General features: G+C 33.2%; 2 protein-coding genes across 9 annotated transcripts in view; both read right to left on the minus strand.

Moving 5' to 3' along the window:
• The window catches only part of LOC126776308 (adenylyl cyclase 78C), an 86,443-nt gene extending 81,581 nt beyond the window's left edge, over positions 1–4,862 (minus strand). For both annotated transcript variants that reach the window (XM_050498746.1, XM_050498727.1), the window contains exon 1: positions 4,568–4,862. The gene's annotated coding sequence lies outside the window, so the exon portion shown is untranslated. The remainder of the gene's footprint in view (positions 1–4,567) is intronic.
• Positions 4,863–6,796: 1,934 nt separating this feature from the next.
• The window catches only part of LOC126776392 (anoctamin-1-like), a 36,243-nt gene continuing 18,146 nt past the window's right edge, over positions 6,797–24,893 (minus strand). For 6 of the 7 annotated variants that reach the window (XM_050498906.1, XM_050498897.1, XM_050498889.1 and 3 more), the window contains 15 exons: positions 24,131–24,291; positions 22,959–23,127; positions 22,598–22,718; positions 21,707–21,818; positions 20,886–21,046; positions 20,139–20,275; positions 17,674–17,940; positions 17,359–17,562; positions 16,775–16,923; positions 16,176–16,261; positions 15,792–15,997; positions 14,281–14,438; positions 13,869–13,971; positions 12,592–12,745; positions 6,797–10,246 (listed from right to left, as the gene is read on the minus strand). In XM_050498906.1, coding sequence (XP_050354863.1) covers positions 10,089–10,246; positions 12,592–12,745; positions 13,869–13,971; positions 14,281–14,438; positions 15,792–15,997; positions 16,176–16,261; positions 16,775–16,923; positions 17,359–17,562; positions 17,674–17,940; positions 20,139–20,275; positions 20,886–21,046; positions 21,707–21,818; positions 22,598–22,718; positions 22,959–23,127; positions 24,131–24,291 — 2,346 coding nt within the window. In that variant the 3' untranslated portion in view covers positions 6,797–10,088. Of the gene's footprint in view, positions 10,247–12,560; positions 12,746–13,868; positions 13,972–14,280; positions 14,439–15,791; positions 15,998–16,175; positions 16,262–16,774; positions 16,924–17,358; positions 17,563–17,673; positions 17,941–20,138; positions 20,276–20,885; positions 21,047–21,706; positions 21,819–22,597; positions 22,719–22,958; positions 23,128–24,130; positions 24,292–24,893 lie in introns of all 7 variants that reach the window. The other variant, XM_050498915.1, reaches the window with a different exon arrangement.

The raw sequence follows: 24,893 nt of genomic DNA on the forward strand, positions 1-24,893 counted from the left end.
TTCTATTGCCGGCAGTGGGCCATTTACAGGCTGACACTACTGTTCGGAATATTAAGACAGTTATTCTTAAGAAGGATTAAGTTTTACTATAACATTACATTAATTACGAAGCAAAATTTCATGTCTAATTTCTATTCTATCTACATCAAAATATTTTCCAATACATAAATAAAGTTAATAAACAAATATATATTTTAAAAAATCTAAAATTTGGGACAAACCTAACAATGTATTTTTTATCTGTATAAATTAATTCTTTCTCCATTCGTTTACCAAACGGCTTTGGTCGAGACCTTAATATTAATTGACAGTTCATCTAAAAATGGCTTCTTTAATATCGGTAAAACTGTTTTCGAAACTTTGGAAGTAAAATTAAAGTGGATTTAAGTTTTAACTGAATATTGTTGTATTACTAATGAAGATATATTAATCAAGAACTGTTTATAGTGCATAATATCAGCAGAGTTATCAGCAAATCACTCTGAATATTTAAAATTACGGTTTGTTTTTATTTATTCCTACATTGGAATAGAATATAGTAAATATAATGCTAATGTTAGTTCAAAAGGTCGTATGTTAATTATGTATGTCGCAGATTGCATATATCGGGTGAAATTCTTGTTTTATTTTATTTGTTCTGAATTTTATCTTTAAAATTAGGCACATTAAAACTCAAGGGCAGCCCGGGCTTAAAACTACAATCTTAATTTTAAATTCATATGTTCTAACCACTGGCTCATAGCGGTTTACACAGCGAGCACATATTTAATTCAGTACGATAAGATATGTCAGGGAAAGTTAAGTAAAAATGCTGTCTCATCGGATATTTCATTCAACATTAATAGTGTTCGTTTAATGACAAACATTATTTAAATAACTACGATAAACGTAACAACGATGAGTCAATGTCAAATTACGCCTGCACCAGATAATTTGTTTGTTCAAAATAATAAATAACTAGCGCAATCATTCAAATACGTTTTTCCATCGAAATCATTCCTTTTTTTACAAAAAAATAAATAAAAAGATTAATTTTTTTTTAAATTTACTTATAATAAAAAATGAAACATATTGATGATAAAGTGAAAAAAGTAATTCCAAAAATAATTAATAATAATATTGGAACAGAACGATCATCACTGACAAAACCATACATTATAATAGACCAGTCATGAAATTACGAAATTACATAACACAAACAACTTAATCAGTACCCACAGTGAAAAAGTTATGAATTACATAAAACTAGCTACTGAAATAAAAAAAACAGTACCCATTAAATACAGTCAAAATTTTATCGATAATGCTTTTGCGTTTTTACAAAAAAGTCCTATTAAACACCACATCTCGTCTTACTCGAAAATTCCTCACCGTTTTCAATTGAATATTTATAAGCCTATCAAGTTTGGTCATAGTTATGTTACCCCTGTAAAAAGGAGATAAAAAACTAGACACAACAATAATAATACACAGTGTCGCAGTTAATTATTATCGTCAACAGCATCATAGCTCCATATTTCTTATGATATTACATAATATCTAAATACTAACAGAACATCCAAAACTGTATGTTCTAAAGTTATTTTCAAAAATAGAATAAAATCGAATGTCTCTAAACTAATACAAATATTACAAAAATATTAACGATAATATCTAAAAATGGTTTGTCCCAAGGTCTAATTTTCTATATAAGTATGTATTTACAAAAGAAAAGTAGTATATGTAGTATATCAGTTGTCTGGTTTCCATTGTACAAGCTCTGCTTAATTTCGGATCAGATGGCCGTGTGTGAATATTTTTTTTAATATCCCAGAATATTATTAAAAAAAGTCTAAAATCCTTGACGCTACCAGTGTATATGATTACAATAGAATTAAAAAAGAAATACGTTCAGAAAACAAGGTTGCGATAGTGGTTAAATACATAAATATTTTTATCAATATACCAGTTATCTCGTGATAATACAACAGACTATTTGAAAGCTCACCGGATCGTTGTATCGTGTAACGTTATATCTGCGTGGATTTATTAAGTTGAAACGTAAACAGATTGTTTTTATCACGTACAGAATTTTTTGTGTCTGATGTCTGAGCGAATGTACGTTTAATCCCAAAACAAAGAGAAGACGGACGGGTTCGTGATTATTGCGTGAAACATCAGCTTTAATAAACGTACGAGTAGTAGAATACAAGAAACTTTATCGTCATTGCAATAGGAAATGGCTGAGATAAATAATATATTTACAGCATAGATTCAAAATGAAAATATTATTTATTTAGGTAAGCTCTTATGAGCATTTTATCCATTTTAATAAATTATAGTAATTTCATCCACTGTTCCATTACAAATAGGCTATTTTGCTCAGATTTAGAAAATAGAAATATGAAACATTCTCGTAGTATCGTGATCAAAATGGACTTGGCTTATAATTCCGCTTATGAACTAATTGAACTGTAAATAGTTAAAACACGCAATTTAAATTTGAAGTCAGTATTATCCACACTTATTTAGCCTAATTATTCTTCTTCGTGTTACACATAAAACGATAATCTTAAATCTGGTAAAAGAAGTCAGTTGTAAGTCAATCAACATGCTAATATAATAAAGACCTAACTTTTGATTACACGTTCTTTCCGAATTTAGTTACGTAAAACTACTAATCAGATTTTCGTGTAACTTTTACAAAATGATAGATGTACAAAAAGAGACTTTGTTTATGTAGTTTGATTTATTGTTTTATTATTATTTAATATAAATATAATAAAATTGTTTCCAAAAATTAAATAAAAAATCGGTGCCTTTCTAAAGAATTCTGTCAAATATATAACAAATAGGTAATCATCAAAATTTTGTATGAGCGAATTGTGGATCTAACATGTCTGGACAAATCCACAACAACATGCAAGACTAGACTTGGACTAGATTGTTATCTAGTCCAAGTCTAGTCTTGCATGTTAGAAAAGGCGGGGTTAATGTTTTAACCCGCCTTTTCTCGTACTTCTTTAGCATAACTATTTTTAAATGAAAACATTTTGGCCTATTCTTACATAATCCGTAAAAATGGTAATTATTAATATAATACATTTTTAATGGTACAATATGAATCGATAATTAATTTCTATGCAATGATAAGCACGACACTTGAGCATTACTCGCAAATATCATTTAACAATAATTATTTCTCTTAATAACGCTTTGCTTTTTAGTTAAAAATTACAATGAACAACATAAATTAAATCCACAATATTGTGACGCTTAACCCATTTCTACTTCATAAATACTTGTGGAATGTAGACTATTACAAATAATATTTAGTTTAGAGCAAAATAAACACAGATAATGAGTCACGTAACGTAAATTTCGCAATTAGTTTGACTACATTAAATATCTTCGTTGTAATATCCAATATATTTTGTAATATTGATGTATCAAATGTATAGGGAAAATAACCTCGGAATATGTTTTTATATGTAGTCGAATTTGTATACGTAGCAGGAAAACGGCTCGTATCATCTAACTCAAAACGGATAGTCCACATCAGGAATGTACGTAGATATGTATATGAGGTATGTTCCATAATTGTTAGTAATTCTAATATTTACTTTGTGTTATTTTACTTAATTAGCTATTTTAATTGATAAGTAAATGAATACATAAACAATTATAATTATAAGATGTCGGACTATCACTGTATCGGGAGAGTATTGGTTATTTAAAATTATTCCTAAACTTGATAATGCTTTCAATTCAATTCACACCTCAGATTGATGTATATAAAATTTAACTTTTAGACAACGAATGACTGCTTAATTTACCTTATATGACTTGAAAGGAAAAAAATAAGATTCTTAAGACTACATTACGAACCTTTCTTTACGTTGGTTCGTACGTAATACGATGTTCGATCGGGATAGACTTTATCTCCAAAAAAAATTAGTTATAACATTGTACTCACTAACATCAATAAACGCTGATAATTTGAAATTTAAATAAACGTTTTCTTAAAACATGACCTTCATTTTAATTCATATAAAAACATTAATTCAAGTAAGAAAAACTGTCTAAAATAATATATAAATTTTGATGCAAATTCAATTTAAAATAACTTAAATTTAGAGCGGAGTTAACTTTGATCGCTACTAAAGTAACTAAATATTTTTACATACTCATAAAAAACGAAGTAAATACATACTTTTATATACTACCTACTCTTAAAAATAAATTTAAAAGCGTAGTGTATAAAGTTATAACGTTATACGCAGATTTACATCACCTGAAACGGTTCGATTGCTTATCAATAATAGCATGTATTATCATTACAAACGAAGTATTATACAATACGACTTTCTGTCAACAACTCCTTAATGAGAAAACTATCTCATTATAAGACAATAATTTGACCTGTCATTACTAAAAATACTTTATTGCCAATCCTATAAGTATACCCGCGAATACTAAAAAACGATAACAAGCCTATTTTTATTTTCAGGACTAATAAGATTACAACAGTTTTCAAATAAAACCGAAACGAGACTAGTAGTTTAACTAAGGATTAGTTTTATCTTACCTGTCGTTGACTTTAAACAGAAGTCACATAAAAATCACAAGCTGTTCAATTCAATTACCTTTATAATCTTATAACAAATAGCTTTTAAACATGATGTAACTAAAAACTAATTTAACCAATAAATCGACACGTTAATATCAGTTACACATTTCAGTTAAATATTAGATAATATTATGATTTATAGCAACGAGGCACATTTATTACAAGTGCAACTTGGAGTGCAAACTTTAAAACTTCGTACTAAAGTTTCTCGATTTAAATACAATTACATGTTTAATGGTGTATATGACACATGTTTCCCGTCGCGACACATGTATGTGACTGAGTCAGAAAATACTAACATCATATTTTATTTAATAGTAGCGATGTCAGATGTCCAGACAACAGGGACTGATTAGAAGTTTGTGGTCTCGTGCTTTTCCCTGGACATTATAAGAGCTGGCCTTACGACCGGTTACCAAAGAAGGCCATGGTTTTCCTCGTACATTTTCGTTTCAATCGTTATCGTAACTAGTTTTGATATATACCATATATTTCTAAGCCGTTATCTTTCAAATTACATAATTTATAAAAATCTTTTAAGCATTCTTTTATTACTTGTGAGGACGAAATAAAATGTACAGCTATTTACTTATCATTAATCATACACTTATTTATTTTGCTTACCTTGTTGATTCTTAACCTAAAAGCTGGTTCTCCAAAACAGTTGGATTCTCCCTCTATGTCTTCTCAATTGTAGCTGTCAGGATGATATAATCATCTATGTTATATAATTTTACTAAAACCGAATAGTATTTTAAAATTAAGTTATAATACCAATACCGAAAATTTAATATATCCGATATGTAGATAGTGTTCATGCAGCATTTGGCTATCTTCGTTAACCCCTTAAGTGGCCTATTTTGCAATGCTTGAAGACGAAATTTTACGTCCAAAGCATCTTACCTGCCATGATACGAGCTTGGGCACTAACTGTGACACTCGCCTACAAATACAAGGTTGCTTAGCTACAACCAGCATCTACAGAACCATCTATCTCCGGAGTATATTTGTAGGAATAAAACCAGAAATGACTAATTGAACTAATCAAACATAATAAGATGAAACCATTGTGAATTTACTACTCTTTACTGTTTTGACACATTCTTAACACAGACGAATTCTAAGAAGAACAGTGCGCATCTGCGAACGGTCTTCTGAGATAATGTTGGACTCTGAAAGTGGAGAACCAAAGCACGATGCTACGAGCCATCAATTTATATTCATTTAGTTGATAAAAATAAATTTATATTAGCGGAAAAAGCACTAATTGCAATTAAGCTAATGTAAGCCAGACACGGCTACCGTACTAAAATATAACAGTCCATTTCCATTTTATTAAATTAGATCTTTGTTAAATATGCCCGTGTTCTAATCCGACATTGGTGTATCCGGCTTGATTACTCACAGACACCGTAAATATAAATGTAAATACGGTGTATATCTTACGGAAACCAAATAAATGAAAGTACATTTCATTTTAACGCAAGTAAGCTAAAGATTTTATAATAGTAGTCGAATGTACATATTACCTACGAGACAAAGCATTGCTAATTATGTTTATGGGTGAAAATGGTCGGTTGGACTAGGCCAGGCCGGATAGCTCATTCGGCAATCTTATAATAAAAATATATCACAGATTTAAAAAAAATTGAGGAGGACGGCCTCGCGCCGCCGTACGCACTAACGAGGAGTGCGGGGGGGGCGGGATTACATTTGCCCCCTGAGGAGAGCTCCGCCGAGCCACAAGCGGAGCAAAGCACGGGAGAGGCCGCGGATGCGTTATATCAAAACGATGCCGCAGCCTCTCCGATCCGTGCCGAGGACGGCCATCGCAGTGGTTTTAGTAGGTAAGAATCCCACATAACCCAATTCCCCCCCCATGGGAGCTGGGTACCATTTCTGAAGGTTTTCACAGCGTGAAAAAAAAGGCAAAGCCGGATAGCTCATTCTGCCATCTTATAATAAAAATATATCACAGATTAAAAAAAATACCTTAGTTTTAATAAAAAGAAATTAACTGATGCTCTATAAAAATAAAACTGTGACTAGTATAAAAAAAATCTCCACGTTTGTGCGATCTCTATTTAAGCACGTGTTGTAACCACCTTCTTACCTTATATAGACATCCATAAGGTTCCACTTCGTATTAATCTTAAGATTTAAAAAGGTATTAAATAAAACAGCAGCTACCAATAAACTCTCCATATAATCATATAAATTTTATAAATACAAGCGTTTCATGTTATAGGGCAAATGGTAAATTGTATCGAATAAACGTTTCTTAAACATTCAAAGCTTTTTTTCTAAATGACAACACTAATTAAAACTACCTTTACTTTGACATTAAAAAAAAAACATTAACATACTTAGTGAAGTAACTTTCTGTATTACAACATAATATGTTATATATTATTTAATAAAAGAATCCACCATATCATTATTACAGTTTTACATGGCTACCTCCTTCGCACGTATGCGATTTAAAAGGATAGGCAATCTTTAAGTCCTAGAGTCTTCATAGAACTCGATCAGCTTCAAGATCTATTTACTTAAGGAAATTTTATGTTTTTATTATAGGCACTTTTAAAACGCTACACATTGTTTTAAATATGCATTTCCGTACAGTGATATTTTTACAGATATTGTGCCACAGAGAACGCCGTAAAAACGTTCTAAAAGAGCCGGCTTTGTTGCAACTTATTTGATAGGACTAAGATATTGCCACCTCATTCTCATTTACGGAGTTAAAAAAGGATAGAAAATATTTTAGTTTATTGTGTGTTAAAAGTTACCTTTCATTAAAATAACAGAGTATGATGATTAAATAGGTCGAGTAAGGTATTATGATATATTCCTGTCAACATTATATACAAATAAATGTTAAAAATAGGTATAGTAAAAAAACCTGCATTCCGGTTAGGAACTAAGGATGATAAACTTATATATTATATGCTTAATTGTATATATTTTGATTGATTTAACAAAACATTATTTAAAAACGTATAGTAAAACCGTTAACCCATATAGACACAATATGATCACGCTGTACACCTGTAACCAACTTCACTTGGCATTTACACAAACTTTCACGAATTGCACGAATTTCATTCATATCTGTCGTACTTGTCAAGATATGAATCCTTTCAACCGTGCATCCTTCTGAGTTATCGAATTTACATAAATTAATTATTAAATTACAATTTGTTCAACAGAAACTTTAGCAACTTAAATATTATAAATGAACACAGCCAAAATTATATAAAAAAAAATTTGGTAACTCGTAATAGCTTCGCTTTAGACCTTAACTAATGAAATTCAATGCAAACTAAGCTTAACAACTATAATAACATGACATATATGAATATTAAGCAAGATGCACATATAACTATAAGAAACTTCACTACTCATCGGCATAGATCAACAACTTCATCATAAATTCATAATCATTTGTGCGATTGTAGAATAGTCTTTATCTAAGGCTTAGGTCTCACTGTTACTGTGATAATACAGCCACTAAAGAAAATAGGATTAGAACTTGTATTGTTGACCTTATAAGAATACATAATAGAATACAATATAATACATAAATATATTTAAACTTTATTTGAACTTGGACAAAGAATTGTTCTTTCATATCACTGTCTTACAAACAATATTTCTTATAGAAAGCATGTTTTTATCTCCAGCTTGCCTGGTTTAAGGATTATTAACGGAACCATACTTCAAGTATCTTTATAAAGGATACATTATATATTGTATATTTAAATTGTGATTAGGATACGTTTAAGAAATATATTTAGCACCAAAAATTTTTATAACAATAAATATATCGTCTTCTATATTGTTTATAATAAAATATAATAAATTTTATAATATTTTTGTGACGTAATTAGTTTAGAGCATTTTATACTGAATGTTAATTCCACGGATCGTCAACTATTGTTCACTTCGAATGTTTGCTCAAGTTTAATTACACGTGTAAATACCAATAAAAAGCCTCGTACAAATGAACTATTAAAAATTACAAATGAAAACATGACGAAATAATAAAATTATTTCAAAATTTTTTTCGAACGAACATAATTGAAAAAAGAGGTTTAATTATAAATTGACCAACCTCTTTGCTGCAAAAACCTTCCTTTGCCACGGACTTTAAAAAACATTCCAGTAACGAAACACGATTTTCAAATATTATAATTGTACTATTGATATCGAAGATACACGTGACAGAATGAAAATTGACAACATCTAAGCGCTAAGCGTACAAAATGGACGACTACATTTACAAATACGAATTTTATTGTTTCTAATGAACACTATGTTACACACATATATCTAGCTTCCATTTCTTATACCGATATAAATTTAACGAAACGAAATCAACGGAATAAATATGATGTTAAATAAATTATTAATATCAGACTATATATATTTGTCTATATATATATTTAACAAGCTTTATAAAATATGAGATTCATCTAATTTCAATAACACAAAATAAACTTGTAATGTCTTACGGCTTGCGTACTAAAATAACCTTTATTCATTATAGCATTAATATATATATTTCAATGCACTACATACATTCTTAGGAATTTTCGAGCTTCATAGCAAGCTTACATTAATTTAGCTTCACAATCCTACTAATTTCGTCGTCTTGTTTTCATTTACGATATGTTTCTTATTAAGTACAATATATTATGTTTTCGAGACTCGACCGCAAACAACAAAAAAAAAAAAGAATGAAATTAGCATATTTTTAAGTTATATTTTATAGTTAAGTTTTAATAAATAAATCATCGAAACAAGTAATCGATTAATATGATTAGAAAATTAGAAAAATATTTTAAAGTAGAATATGTAAATGTATAAATAAAAATAAGATCTCGAATTCCTGTGTTGACAACACTTTTTAATAAGTTTAAAGTAATTTTTAGTTTATAAAGTTAATTTTCGAACAAATATATTCTATAAATAATATAATTTATTATTTTAGGAGATTCGGGGATTTTATAGAAAAAATATCGTTTGTGTTTCCACATATTATTAAAACGCGCGGTATCCATCTTTACGTACCTATATAACATCAGGACGCATACGCCTCTCTTTTATGAACATTATGAATATTTTAACAAAAAACTGTCATATGAATTTTAGTAGTTCCAAAAAATAGTACCATTTAAAGAATCTATTATCAAATTTAATTTCCATATATTAATATCTTCAGAAAATAGACTTGCTCTAAAATTAATTTATTTTACCTCATACAAACCAAATACTCAGTATTGAAATACAGATTATATATAACTTTTAAACGTAAGTATTGTCACGTCACATGTTTAAATAACAGCAGTCACGTGACTTAAAGTTTTGGCGCGTTTTTTTTTTATGGAAATATGTTTAAATGCTTTATAATTATATGCAATAGACATATTGATAATATAATCTTTGTATGGTTACTTCTCAGTCAAATATAAAGTTAGACATGTTCCGGTCCAGGCATGCCCTCTGGTGGTTGAGTTACGACGTGCTTGGACAAGTCGCGTATGTCCTGATGATCCCCGTGCGCTGCGAGATCGAAGTCTGAACCAGAGAGTGACGCGAAGTGGTTCCAATTGGATTCGTCTCCAACATCAACTAAAGAAAAAATTAAACTTTAATAAGCATAGCGAATTAGAATTATTTACAAATTTGTATTTCGAGTATATATCGAACATTTTTTATTTATTGCAATAGATTATTTTTATCTTTACTTTATAAGGTTCAAAATTGAATTGAATTTAAGAACACTTATTAAAAATAAAAAAAATGTTTTAGTAATTATTGTATTTCGAACTTGTTACAATCAAACATACAACATCCAGCTTCTAAATATAAAACTAATTAAATACATTTTTCAATAGCGTGAAGCGTCAGCCTAACTACTGATTTGAAGCTCTAATGTTTACTAGAATGCCAATTTAAACGTGTCAAGCTTCACTTTGCGATTGCAATTTTTATTTAACTACCAAAAAATCGGAATAATTGTTTCAAAACGAAAAACAAATAGAAAATAAAAATGTTCAAGTGTGTAGTGTGTCTGTTTGTGCACATCATATAATTACTTATATGATTATCCCCCATATAAGTACTTGTATAATGTAGTTTAAATGTGTTTACGATGCATCCAAACTTTGTTATTGGTTAGTGATGTTGTGACGTTCAACCAAAATGCAATAACCTTTATTATTTTTATGGAAATATCGATTAAATATAGAAAAATGTAATCGATTTATAATCCAGTTAGAATTCTAGAATTTCTAAGTATATCAATTAATTTAATAAACAACGTTTTCTCGTTCGTCAAAATGTTACTATTTTTTTTTATATCTATATAACAGTATTAACGTAGAAAACTATGTTACCACATCAAAAAAATATTTGAAGTACATAATTATTGAAAAAGTAACTTCATAATAATAAAATTATCGATACAAAATTAATTTGTGTTTATAATAAACTCCAAAAGCTTTTTTATAAGATTTGCATAGCATGGGGCCATTTACGAGCTATAAATATATATGTTTATAATATATTTCAAATTGTTAATATAAAAATGACATCATGTGTTACGAGTTATACCAAGGACAAGATTAAAGTTAACATTATCACAATAACTCCACAACCTTCCAAAGTTTAGTACATGCAATATTTTTTTCTCTATATTAGTTTTAATAATAATTACTTGAAATTAATCATTATCGCATGCTCTTAATGATAATATCATCAGAATAACTCACAACTAATTCGTTCGAGTCACTCGAACCTGCATCGAACTTGCGTTCACATATATCCACTATGTTAGGTTTGGAAGCTGGCTTTAGTCGATATGAGGCGAGAACATCAACAATACCAAGAATAATATTTTTTATACCAAAATTACTTGTACGAATTCAATTAAGAAAGTCTCACGAACGATTAAATCGCTTACCTAATTAAGATAAAGCAATTTTTATGTCACGTCTTATTTACTAGCTTACCAACGCAACTATATAACCATAATGTTATATAAACATTATTTATTACATTATTAAATTTCGACACGTGACTGTTCGCCTTTGACAATGAAAATCGAAATAGCATTAAATTATTATCTGCTATCTCTTTCTTAATTTGAACTATGACAAATTATATATAATATATTTCATGATTATTTAAATCCAGTAAAAAATGGTTTTTATAATCGATATATAAGCCTTATATTTTATTCTTGTATTCGTTTGATGTTCTTTCCTATTCTAGACTGCATTGGTAATGTATAATACACTGACTGAAGTGCTGTACTATTTGAGCGTTGTAAGCTAACCCCTCATACGTACGCTGGTATATTCGCCAGCATCGAATATTTACTGCCAAGCGTTATTGTCACTACGACGCTTCTCTTCATTTTTTCCCGCACCCAAAATATTTTCATTGCACTTTTCAACACTGTTTTAAATCAACGAGATAAGCCCAAAGAAAAAAATAATTACTGCATTTTTTAAATTAAAAGACTATTAATATAGTCTGTATTTATGCAATTGGTGCTAAAAATGGGAATATATGTTACAGAAAATCCAGTCTAAGCGCTTCCTCGTTAACCAGCTTGAATCCAAACCGAGCATTTGATATTTTCTTTTCTACAATGTAAAATTTTTAGTACTCAATTCTAAAATTTTTATTAGTCATCACACTCGGGAGAAAAACACACGCATTATATTAAAATTCAAAATCAAATCTAATATAGTAGTCATTCTCGTCAGTGTATCAGGACAAACACAACACAGTCCGGGACGACCGCGGTTCACTGCAAATTTAAATTATTTTTATTTCCCACTGTCATGTAAAATTTTAATTATACAGAATCAGATAATAAATCGAATGGGACCCCCCCCCCCGCAGTGAACGGCGGGCGGCAAGCGCGCGTGCGTACCGTGCGCGGGGCGGCATGCGGGCGGCGGCACCTGGCGGCGAGCGGCGCGCCAGCGAGCGCGCGCGCGTCTCCTCCATGATGAAGCTGTTGATGACGTAGGCCTCGCGCCGGATGCGGTCGCGCAGCTCGCCCGACATGTCCGGGATCGCCCAGCGCACCACTATCATCACCAGCGCCACCACGTTCTGCGGACCGACCCCGGCGCGGGGTAACATTTCATCATTGTGCGACAAGAGTTGCACGAACTTTCTGGTAGCAGAACTTCCGAACAAACTTTTTATTGTTAAACTATATTAGTGTTCAATCTTTACTTAAATATTCAAACCAGTGTATTCCAGAGAGAGTCGTTAAACTTAAGAATTAAAAATGCATCGGAAATGACTTGGAAAAGCATTATCTGCTGAAAGTTATTTTTTTTTAATGTTAATATTAGTACAATTTCACACACACTAGTTGCTAATGAGCAATTCGGTTTTACGAGTACATTACAAATGTATAACATTTGAGTTTGGAAAGAATAATTGTTGCCTAAGGAGGAGTCACAGGATACTTTAGGAAAACTTTGTGATTTATGAAAGGCATTTCACTGAGTGCAACACGAAACACTGGTCAAGCTACTTCATGAAAGCATAAGAGACCCCACACTCGATCTTTTGATTTCGCACCTGAACAATCAAATTCAGAGAACTCATATAAACGCGAAAAGATTTCCGGGGGTTTAATTTAAGTCAGGGTTTTTCAGGGTCAATTCTTGACCTTTTTAGAGAATTAAAGAATCGGTAAAATATAATATGTAATTGAAGTAATTTGGAGATGGCCTAATAGTAGAACGCGTGAATCTTAACCGATGATCGTGGGTTCAAACCCGGGCAAGCACCACTGAATTTTCATGTGCTTAATTTGTGTTAATAATTCATCTCGTGCTTAACGGTGAAGGAAAACATCGTGAGAAAACCTGCATGTGTCTAATTTCATATAAATTATGCCACATGTGTATTCTACCAACCCGCATTGGAGCAGCGTGGTGGAATAAGCTCCAAACCTTCTCCTCAAGAGGAAGAGGAGGCCTTAGCCCAGCAGTGAGACATTAACAGGCTGTTACTATAAAATATATTGAGCATGTGTACGTCAATTTACAATTAACTAACGACCAAATCCATCGTTACAAAGATATTTTTTTTACAATTAATAGGCCAGCGTTTGACCGTTGACTTGCCTGATGTTAAGCATCGAAACGGTCTAGGATGTAGCACGCTTGCCTATAAGATACCTGTTGAAGAAATCACGTTGAATGGATAATAAGTTTACCTCGAAAACAACGACAAACGCCAACCTGGCTCCCATCACGTGCCAGTACCAGTTCGTATGCTCGTAATCATCTCCGTCCTTATAGTGCCAGTAGCCAGGATAACTGAAAGAAACGTTTAATTAAATTTAACAAAATTAATTATTAACTGTTTTACGATGATTTAAAAGAAAATCTCTTTTAAAGGCGTTTAAATAAATCATTAGTTTCCAATATTTGTGTGTAGTTGTAATTAAAAAAATAGTGCCCCCATTTGTAAGTTTCACTTTTTTAAAAGAAAATGATTTATTCAAAATGATATAGGATGGCAAGACTAAATAGTAAGACGGACAAATATTGCGCAAAACTTATTTAGTTACGACTAAGTTAAACAAATATGGCCCTAATTGTAATCACACAAAGGCACAAATTTACCTGCACATAGTTTCGTTGTACGTTGATTTCGTTAAATTCCCCAGCACGGATATTTTGAAATCGGTCAATGTATGATTGACATATTGGTCCATAGAACCGTTCGTGAACTGATAAACTAAACGAGGTATGAATTCCGATGTGAAGGCTATTATGAAACCCTGAAATAAATTAAAATTATTTAATAAGTTTTATACCTTTCATATTTTTGATAGTTGTATTTTTCGCTAAATATAAGAAGGAACCCAACATGAAGCGGAACTAACGCATACTAACTAGTATGGCACTGCATTAAGATGTTATGGTGGCCTGATAATGGGGCGGAGTTACATATAACAAACTATATATAAGATAAGATACGTCAGTTGTGTTTAGTCGGTGTTGGTGTTTATGAGCCGAGATGGGCCAGTGGCAAGAACGCTTGAATCTTAACCGATGATCGTGGGTTCAAACCCGGGCAAGCACCACTGAATTTTCATGTGCTTAATTTGTGATTATAATTATTCTCGTGCTTTACGGTGAAGGAAAACATCGTGAGGAAACCTGCATGTGTCAAATTTCACTGCAATTCTACCACATGTGTATTCCACCAACCCGCATTGGAGCAGTGTGGTGGAATAAGCCCCAAACCTTCTCCTCAAAAAAGGAGAAGAGGCCTTAGCCCAGGAATGGGACATTCACAGGCTGTTACTGTTACTGGTGTTTATAGTATGTTCATTTTAATGAGTTCTCGTCTGCGAGGTACAAGGTGCGAGCGGCGGTGACTTAACCGCGTTGCGAATGCAATGAATTGTGTCAAAAATGCACCCCCCGCACGCACCCCTCAGCCCCCTTAGTCGTCATACCCCCGTACCCCTGTACAGAGCAGCGAGGACATCAAAGCGGTCATACTATAGTTAACTTATATTTCGTAAGTGTTCATTTTAAAAAGTATATTATAATACTTATGTATTCATTATATTCAATGATATAAGCTTTGTCGGTATGATAAAAGAATATTTAGCAATAGGATAATATGTTATCAACAACAATTAATGTGTTATTTCTTGAAAACGATACAATATATTTTATAAAAATAATTTTACAACAAGTGTTTTGTTTTGTTTTTTTTTTTTGTTTTGTGAAAGAGCAACCATTACTATTCGAATAAGCAGTACTAGGACAGACCTAGAGTGCGCCACTTTTGAAATTAAGATGTACGGTTTACTGGTGGGCGGGCTTTGTGCAAGCTCGTCTGGGTAGATACCTCCCACTCATCAGATTTACCGCAAAACTAGTACTAAGTGTCGTGTTTCGGTTTGAAGGGTGAGTGAGCCAGTGTAATTACAAGCACACGGGACATAATCATTTTAGTTCCCAAGGTTGGTGGCGCATTGGCGATGTAAGCGATGGTTAACATTTCTAACATTGCCAATGTCGTCCGACTTCCTATAATATAAAAAAATGAAAACGATAATGCGTCAAAACTACGCTATGACATTTGATGCCATGGCTATGCTGCCTGCAGCGCTCACGTTGGTGATGATGCTGAGCTTCCCGATGGAGTCGAGGATGCGGTACCACACGCCGATGTCGCTGACGCGCTGCGGCACGGGCCGGCGGTAGCACGTCAGGAACTTCTTGGCGTCCAGACGCATCTCCAGCACGTTGTTGATGAGCGCGAACAGCGGCGCCAGCGGGAACGCCGCCACGAAGATCGTCACGAACCCGTACTGCAGCACTGCGTCGCGTGACATGTCAGTTTAATTCTCTCATCTTTAATTCACTCGTTTATTTTATTTAGTCTTTTTTTTTAAAATGTAAATACCCAAGGACATGGAATATTGTTACAACTACGAGCCAAAACGCTGTCAAATACGATGCTCTGTGTAATTCACTTAGGTTTATTGTTAGCTCACCCATTTCCAGGTACTCCGGAAATAATCCCATGTTCCCGAAATCGACTAGTTTGAAATCCTTCACCCACTGCAGCGGACTCTTTATCCTGCAATACATTCATTAATAATAATTTAATCTATAATGCCGGTAAGGAATCTATGAAAGAGTTCACTCACGAAGATTTAGCTCATGTTTCCGTATAGATAACAGTTAAAATTTATACACATATATTTAGTGCAGTTATCATCAAAGCGATCCCGTGACGCCCACCAAAGTAAGAGTCACGCTTACCAGGGGGTAAGCGTGACTCTTATTTTGGTGGTTTCACGTGGGGGAAACGCTTAAGCAAGTTTTTTCAGCGAAAAAAAGGCTTATCGTCAACTTATTTTATGTTACATCTAGTGAAAATTTCCTTCCGACCTATTTCGATCACGATTTGAAATATTAAACAAACTTAAAGCATTATTAAATATTTGTCGCCAACGCTCTAACTGAGCGATACAAGGTAATACAATAACAAATCGATTTGAATTTATAATAATAAAATGATTATTTTTTTATGTAACACAAAGTTTCATAATCAAAGAAAATAAATTGATAATCATATGACATAACTTACCTCTTCTTCCTCCCAATAGCCCGAAGAATATTCCACCATTTTAGCACGTAAGGCATCATCATCTCCACGACGGTGTTAATGAACTGCTTTCCAATCATGATGATGGCCAGCTGAATCGACAGTTCTAGGAGACAGCCTCCAGGAGAACACTAGAAAATATACTCAACTTTTAATATACAAGTAAAATCAATAAGTAGATAAGTATCAAACTGCTATCTCCCTTTTTTATAGAAGAAAAATATACGAGAAAATTGGCCAAGTTAATGTACATTGTCATGGTTCTGGTCGATTACAATCCTCTTGTTGATTTTCTTGAGAATGTAAATACAATGGCTCATTAATCAATTCATTCAAATCACAAAAATACAAAATTATTTCTCATTTGGCAAAAGATAAGATGAGTCGCCCCTACACAGATTTGAAAAAACTATAACCCGTTTCAGTCACACAATACGAACGGTATAGAACTAATGTTTCAAGACGAAACATGGTTATAAATTATCGTGATTTAAAATGTTTTAGCTCTATTCAAATTAAGATACTTTATTGATATTATTCGCGTTTTAAAGCGACTATTGACTTACCTCCTCTTGTCTATGACCAAAAAATCTAACATAGTCCCCAGGTCGGCCCACGAACTTGCCCTTGAAGAAAGCGATGTAAAAGATAGAGGCGTAGTAGTTGACGAATTGAAGTAGATATATTTTAAGGGTTAACGAGTCGTCGAATTCCGTTTGAGTTCGAAGGAGCTCCTTCTCGGTCAGCCATTCCGCGAGGAACTGGTAGATCTATTAAAATAAAAAAAAATTAGAAATGAATCGCTCAAATATGAATATAAGTATATATTTAACATTCAAGCCTTTGATTCAATCATTGTCACAATCGAATTCAATACTCACATAATTGAATATACAGATGAAGACGAGATTGATGGAGGCGGCCGTGGCCGTCGTGAACATGATGGGGCTGTAGGTGATGAGCACGTTGTCCTGCTGGCGCAGGAAGTTGGCCCCCAGCAGCGACATGCGGTAGAGCACCACGCCCAGCACCGTGGCCAGCGCCAGCAGGATGAGCAGCGCCACCACGCTGAACGACATGAGCGCGGCCGGCAGCCGCATGCGCCAGAACGGCACCATGGGCTCGCGCTCGCCCGTCACCACGTTCAGCTGCGGGCACGCGCACGTCACGTATTGCTCGCTATGGACTATTTTTGCGATTCATTTATTGGACTTTACTACATTGCCCAAATCAGCACCTTCGTCAATCGATCCAATCGGAGCCAATAATTTTAGCACTCTTGGTGTTTCTAAATAGAGATAAATTACTTAAACGTGTCGTGCTAAAAATGCACAACTATATATTAACGCGACAAGCTCTTGCTAGTTTTACATATTAGAAAAACTGATTGGTATGCAGTAGTATATTATAAGTAGGCGAGTTTTTTTTTTATTCTGGACACACCCATAACCTAATGATCCAATTAATATTGACCTTTCACATTATTTTAGTTTACCTACTGACCAGGGCGCAGTTAGGCTATCAAGTATTTTTATAAGTTGACCAATATTTTGATAGAAATCTGTCAAAATCATAACAAATATCCCAATATTTTTGTACGAAAGATTTATGTATTAGTAAAATCTACATAAAAATTCGCGACAAGTAATAGCAACCATATTTACATTTAAAAAAATTAGAAATGAATCAGTGATTATTGTACTATTTAATTTTCACTGTATATCGATAAAAGCTAATAACAAATATCACGTGATATTTCATATTTAAACATGAAAGGAATGTACATTTTTTCATAATTAAATTTTACTATTGAAGCACTCAGCAATTACATATAATACAAGTAATTGAAATAAGTGCATGAAGCAGAACACCTTGACATATATGGCGTATTACGAATGTAAATTGAGCTCGATATTAATTTATTTATTTATTTATTTAATCTAGGAAGATAAACAGTTATAACATGTACAAATATTTATCACATTAAGAAAACATCATATACCACTTAAGTCTTCACAAATAATTAAATCAAAATACATAAGAGAATTATAACAAATAAAAATAAAAAATATATATTTAAAATTCGACGAAGTATGAACCGTAATCCGTAATCCGTAACAGCCTGTGAATGTCCCACTGCTGGGCTAAAGGCCTCCTCTCCTCTTTTTGAGGAGAAGGTTTGGAGCTTATTCCACCACGCTGCTCCAATGCGGGTTGGTAGAATTCGCATGTGGCAGAATTTCAGTGAAATTAGACACATGCAGGTTTCCTCACGATGTTTTCCTTCACCGTAAAGCACGAGATGAATTATAATCACAAATTAAGCACATGAAAATTCAGTGGTGCTTGCCCGGGTTTGAACCCACGATCATCGGTTAAGATTCACGCGTTCTTACCACAGGGCCATCACGGCTCGATTGAAGTATTAGTAACGATTAATATAATAATTTAGTAAAAAATATATATATACAAAATCAAATTCTATTTAAAGTAACAATATAGGTGACATTTTATTTTACATTTCAATTCCTTCAATGACATAAGAAATAAATCAAGACCATTGAATTCATTGTTGTGGTTCGCTTATCGCATCGCATATTATTCATATAAAAAAAATTCTAATCCTTACGAGTTATTATTAGAATAATGTCGCTCGTATTACTCGTATCTGCTTCGTAATTGAGGAAATCTCATGTAATATTATATTCATTTCGAACAATGGAGTTGAGACATATCATTTTAGCAATTATACACCATTGTTATTACTATCAACTTGTTATTAATACGAAGTACGTCAACATGCCCTGTACGTTAATTTACCTTAACCTATTATTTATTTTTAATAATAATACAACAATAGAGAGATATTATCGTTATTTTAATGTGATTTATACTCTTATATAGAAGCCGAGATGGCCTTGTGGTTAGAACGCGTGAATCTTAACCGATGATCGTGGGTTCAACCCGGGCAAGCACCACTGAATTTTCATGTGGTTAATTTGTGTTTATAATTCATCTCGTGTTTGACGGTGAAGGAAAACATCGTGAGGAAACCTGCATGTGTCTAATTTCATTGAAATTATGCCACATGTGTATTCTACCAACCCGCATTGGAGCAGCGTGGTGGAATAAGCTTCAAACCTTCTCCTCAAAAGGGAGAGGAGGCCTTAGCCCAGCAGTGGGACATTAACAGGCTGTTACTGAATATACTCTTAATTAGTGATTAGCGAGTCGTAACCAAACAAACCTACTACCAAAAAATCCAAAATTTATATACAGTAACAGCCTGTTAATATCCCACTGCTGGGCTAAGTGAATGCTTTACCCTTCCGGGTAGCGGCCGTACCTGCGTGCGCTTGACGTGCGCGAGGCGCGCGAGGTACTGCGGGCGCGGGTGCTCCTCGTACACGTCGAAGCCCGTGAGGTCCCAGCGGTGCGTCATCTCCGCCGAGTAGCGCTTCCACAGCTCCAGGAAACATGCCGCTGGGGGATAATTAACATAATACGTTTTTAATATCCAGAGCTTCAGCCAAACTCAGAGAATATGTGTATAAATAATAAAATAATAAGCTGATTACAAACGTAGAAAAATATTCACAGAGCGACCGAGTTCCTCCAGTTTTTTTAGAATAAAACTTAAAACGGTACATTAATTATGAGAGATCTAGTGTAATCACAAGTATAAGTACAACTCAATGTCTTAGTTCCCAAGGTTGATGGGATGCATCGACAATACTACCACCAGATAGCCCATTTGCCCATCCAGCTGTCTATTTAAAACATACATATGTTTCGAAATACCGTAACAGCCTGTGAATGTCTCACTGCTGGGCTAAAGGCCTCCTCTCCCTTTTTTGGAGCTTATTCCACAACGCTGCCTCAGTGCGGGTTGGTGGAATACACATGTGGCAGAATTTCAGTGAAATTAGACACGAGATGAATTATAATCACAAATTAAGCGCATAAAAATTCAGTGGTGCTTGCCCGGGTTTGAACCCAAGATCATAGCTTAAGATTCACGCATTCTTACCACTGGGCCATCTCGGCTTCGAAATAAAAATAATTAATAATCTGGAATATTTTAAGCACTCACCCCAAAAGCTCATGAAGATAGCAAAGAAAACAGTGGTGGGATTATCGAACAGATACGTTATCCGTGACTGTAAGCACGTCGTCTTCAGGTCCCAGAAGTCGCAGTAGTAGTCGCATTGCGGGCACATCTTTATCGTAGAGTTGTAGTTGCATACTTCTTCACTAAAATAAAGTTAACAATTATCTGACCCTAGCTTTGAACGCTATGCAACAAAAAATCAACATCTAGGATAATAATAATTTATTTACACACCCAAAAGATACATGTACAAAATTTGTTTGTAGTATTATCTAACTCTAGAGTTTTATAACATTAGCAGCACTATTGGTGGATCTCTGACTCCGGAACTAATATAAATAATAACTATATTTCAATAGTATATAAATCTATATAGTTCAATAGTAGAACTGCCTTGTAATGACTTCTTATATATATTTAATGTAATTGTACATTTAACACATTAGACGGTACATATATGCGCAGTTACTCAAAAACGAAAACAAAATATTCTTTAAACAAATAAAGACTCTCACGGGCAATTTTACAATTTTAATTTTAATATAGAGCTACCACTACGTTTTTTTTTTAATAATTCTAATCATTCAAAAATAATTTAATTTAGCAATTAAATTAAACAAGAAGGCTGAACAAAAAATTATAATATAATAAAAAATATTCCATATTAATTACTTACAAACATAAAATTACGCTTAGATGGGGATTAGGAGTTACCAAAAATATTCACCTCAATTAAGCAATTAACAAAAATATAACTTATTGTGAATAAAAAAAAAATACATGTATACAATTATATTATATACCTCGGCTTGTTGGAGTAAACGGTAGCAGCAGAGTATAAGACGCATATAAGACCAACCAGAGACGCGGGTATTAACATGTGCGTATAGAAACCGAGCCATGCAAAATATAATCCTGAAAATAATAACAATGACGACATATTAAAAATACGATAACAACATAAAAAAATACACGTAAAATTTTATTGCAGACCATACAAATGTTTCAGATTTAAATTCACTATTAGGGTACATAAATTGATACCAAATCTTGGCGGTCATGGGACGACCAACGGATGAGGAACATTGAAATTGTTTTTTTTTTTATAGAATAGGAAGGCGGACGAGCATATGGGCCACCTAATGGTAAGTGGTCACCAACGCCCTTAGACAATGGCATTATAAGAAAATGTTAACCATCGCTTACATCACCAATGCGCCACCAACCTTGGGAACTAAGATGTTATGTCCCTTGTGCCTGTAATTACACTGGCTCACTCACCCTACAAACCGGAACACAACCAATTACTGCTGTTTTGCGGTAGAATATCTGATGAGTGGGTGGTACCTAGCCAGACGAGATTGCACAAAGCTCTACCACCAGTAGATGATGGTTATTGAAATAGATTATAATTAAAAACACCCAATATATAAATATGGATACTAAATAAAAACAAACAAATGAAGTCAAACGATGAAGTCTATAGTATACGCGCCTCGCAAATGCAAAGAAATAGAGCGGCGTTGGAGAGTGTCATGTCGTCTATCGTGAAGGCATACGAGTCGGTCTTACTCCCAAGAGCCGCCAATAGATATGTCACATTAAAAATATATTTAAATTGAAAAAAAGTATAAGTTAAATTGTTATAATAAAAATATACTCAATTTAATGAGGAAAATATTATGGAGTATTACCAATTTTCACGCCAAAATAATCCTTCACATAATCCAAGGGTTGATACTTTATACATTTCGAAACGCTCGCCCATTCCGTGTACAGGAGATGACGCATTGAGCCTGGCGTTTTCAGATCACCCTGTACGTAACATGCACAAATCAAAAAAAAATATTAGAATTTATAATATTCAAGCTATTCACCTCTTAACAAAACTATTAATGTATAGTTTGAATATTTAATATAAAGTAATATGAACGAATAGATAATATTAATTATAATTTAAAAACTGAAAAAGGAAAATACATGGCAATGGCAACACTAAAAGAAAAAAAAAAAAACTATAAAATTAAAGTTGCAAATATTATGTGTTTCCCTTACATCATGCAAGGGATATGCGGCGCTATACGTATTATTGGCGATTAGTCTGGTTATCCCGAAGGCGAAATCGTCATTGCCCGTTTCAGAGAACTTCTTGCGGTCCAGGATAAACTGGACTATGCGAGACCTGATCGAAGGCGTCCAGAAGCATTCCACTGATGTATCGAATCTGCGAAATAAATACGATTGCAGTTCAGAACAAACAGTCAGTAACAGCATCACACCAACAAATGGAGAAATCTACTAACCTGAACAGAGTTTAATTTTAGGTTACATTAATATAAAGTGTAGGAAAAGTAACTATTTAATTAAATTAGTAAGAAAATTGATTATGAAGTAAATTTCACTTTCAATTTATGATGGGTATGGACGTTTAGAAACGTAATGTCGAGTTATTATTTGTTTCCACTTTATACACATGGCCTTTAAGTCTTCAAAATTCTATTTTTTTTATATGCGCCGTGATGGCAAATGACTCTACTCCACCTGATGGTAAGTTATAGTAGAGTCCAAACGCGACGACGGCCAGTACAGTCGGGAAGAATGTTCTGTACTAGCCGTCCCCACCAGCCGGCCCGCAAGATGCCTCTTCACGCCTCGTTTGAAGGAACCCGGGTTGTAAGAGGAAGGGAACATGTGAGTTGATAAGGAATTCCATTATTTGGAAGTGCGACAAAGAAAGGAGTTGCCAAATTTCATTGTGCGCGTAATTTTACCAGAAATCGATAAAAATTACTTTTAATATTAATTGTTATCATTTTTTGAACTACGATAGCATTATGAACAAATAATGTGATATTTAAAGATTTTTTACAGAATATATTTCGGAGAGCGTGCCCAGGAACTATTTAATTCGGTTCCTCTGTCACCTTTTTACCATAGAACTGCGAGGCATCGTAAAGATCTGCACCCGTTGATGTATCTAAGACACGTACGAAACGATTTGCTTCCTCGTTTCTGATACGCACCGCTAAGATCTGGAATACCCTCCCGACCACCGTTTTTCCCATCACCTACAATATGGGTACCTTCAAGTCTAGAGTGAATAGGCATCTTCTAGGCAAGCGCGCTCCATCTTAGACTGTATCATCACTTTCCGTCAGGTGTGATAACAAGCGCTAGCTTATATATAAAAAAAAAAAAGACAAAAATTAACAAACAACTGCACTTACAAGTATTCCTTATCCTTTGAATATATTGCGGTCAAACGATGCTTTCGCTCTGGGAACAGCGCGGGATCGACTCTTATCTTCGACATGACACTATCCCAACATTCGTCAATTTTGTCTAGTAGACTGTTGGTCTTCTCGTGCACATCTTTTAGCGCTGAAAACTGGAATATTTATTTAAATTATGAAGTATTTCCAACATAACTTTTTTTGTATTTAATTATTTAATATATGAATATGGAATGTTAATATTATATGTTTTTTTTTAATATTGAGGCTCAACATAGCAATGGAAGATATATATAGGATATTATTAATGCAAATTATGTATTTATAATTAGAACAATATTGAAAAATTAAATTGTCCTTATAATAAGTCAAAATTTTAGACACAATATCATGCATGTGGAAAATTAATAGACATTATAAATGAATTTATCGAGAAGATAACAATAAATATATGTCTTGAACAATAAGTTTATTATTCATTTGAAAAAAAAAATGTATTTGTCACTAATATTTTTAGATTTTTATCTGTCACTAATGTGATATGACAGCTTCGAATACTACGATACGTACCTATCATCGCCCTGTAGCAAAAAAGCTCGCATCCAACGAAATTTTACGGGAGAAATGTTTTGATGAAAAAATAATTGTACTATGTAAATCGAAGTACAACCAACGCCAGTGTTGGCTGTACTTCGATTTACTTGGGTATTGTTATTATTTAAAACTATCATAGCATCTCACTCTTGAAATGTCGCAA

The sequence above is a fragment of the Nymphalis io genome, chromosome 2 (genome assembly GCF_905147045.1).
Source record: "Nymphalis io chromosome 2, ilAglIoxx1.1, whole genome shotgun sequence".
Lineage (NCBI taxonomy): Eukaryota > Metazoa > Arthropoda > Insecta > Lepidoptera > Nymphalidae > Nymphalis > Nymphalis io.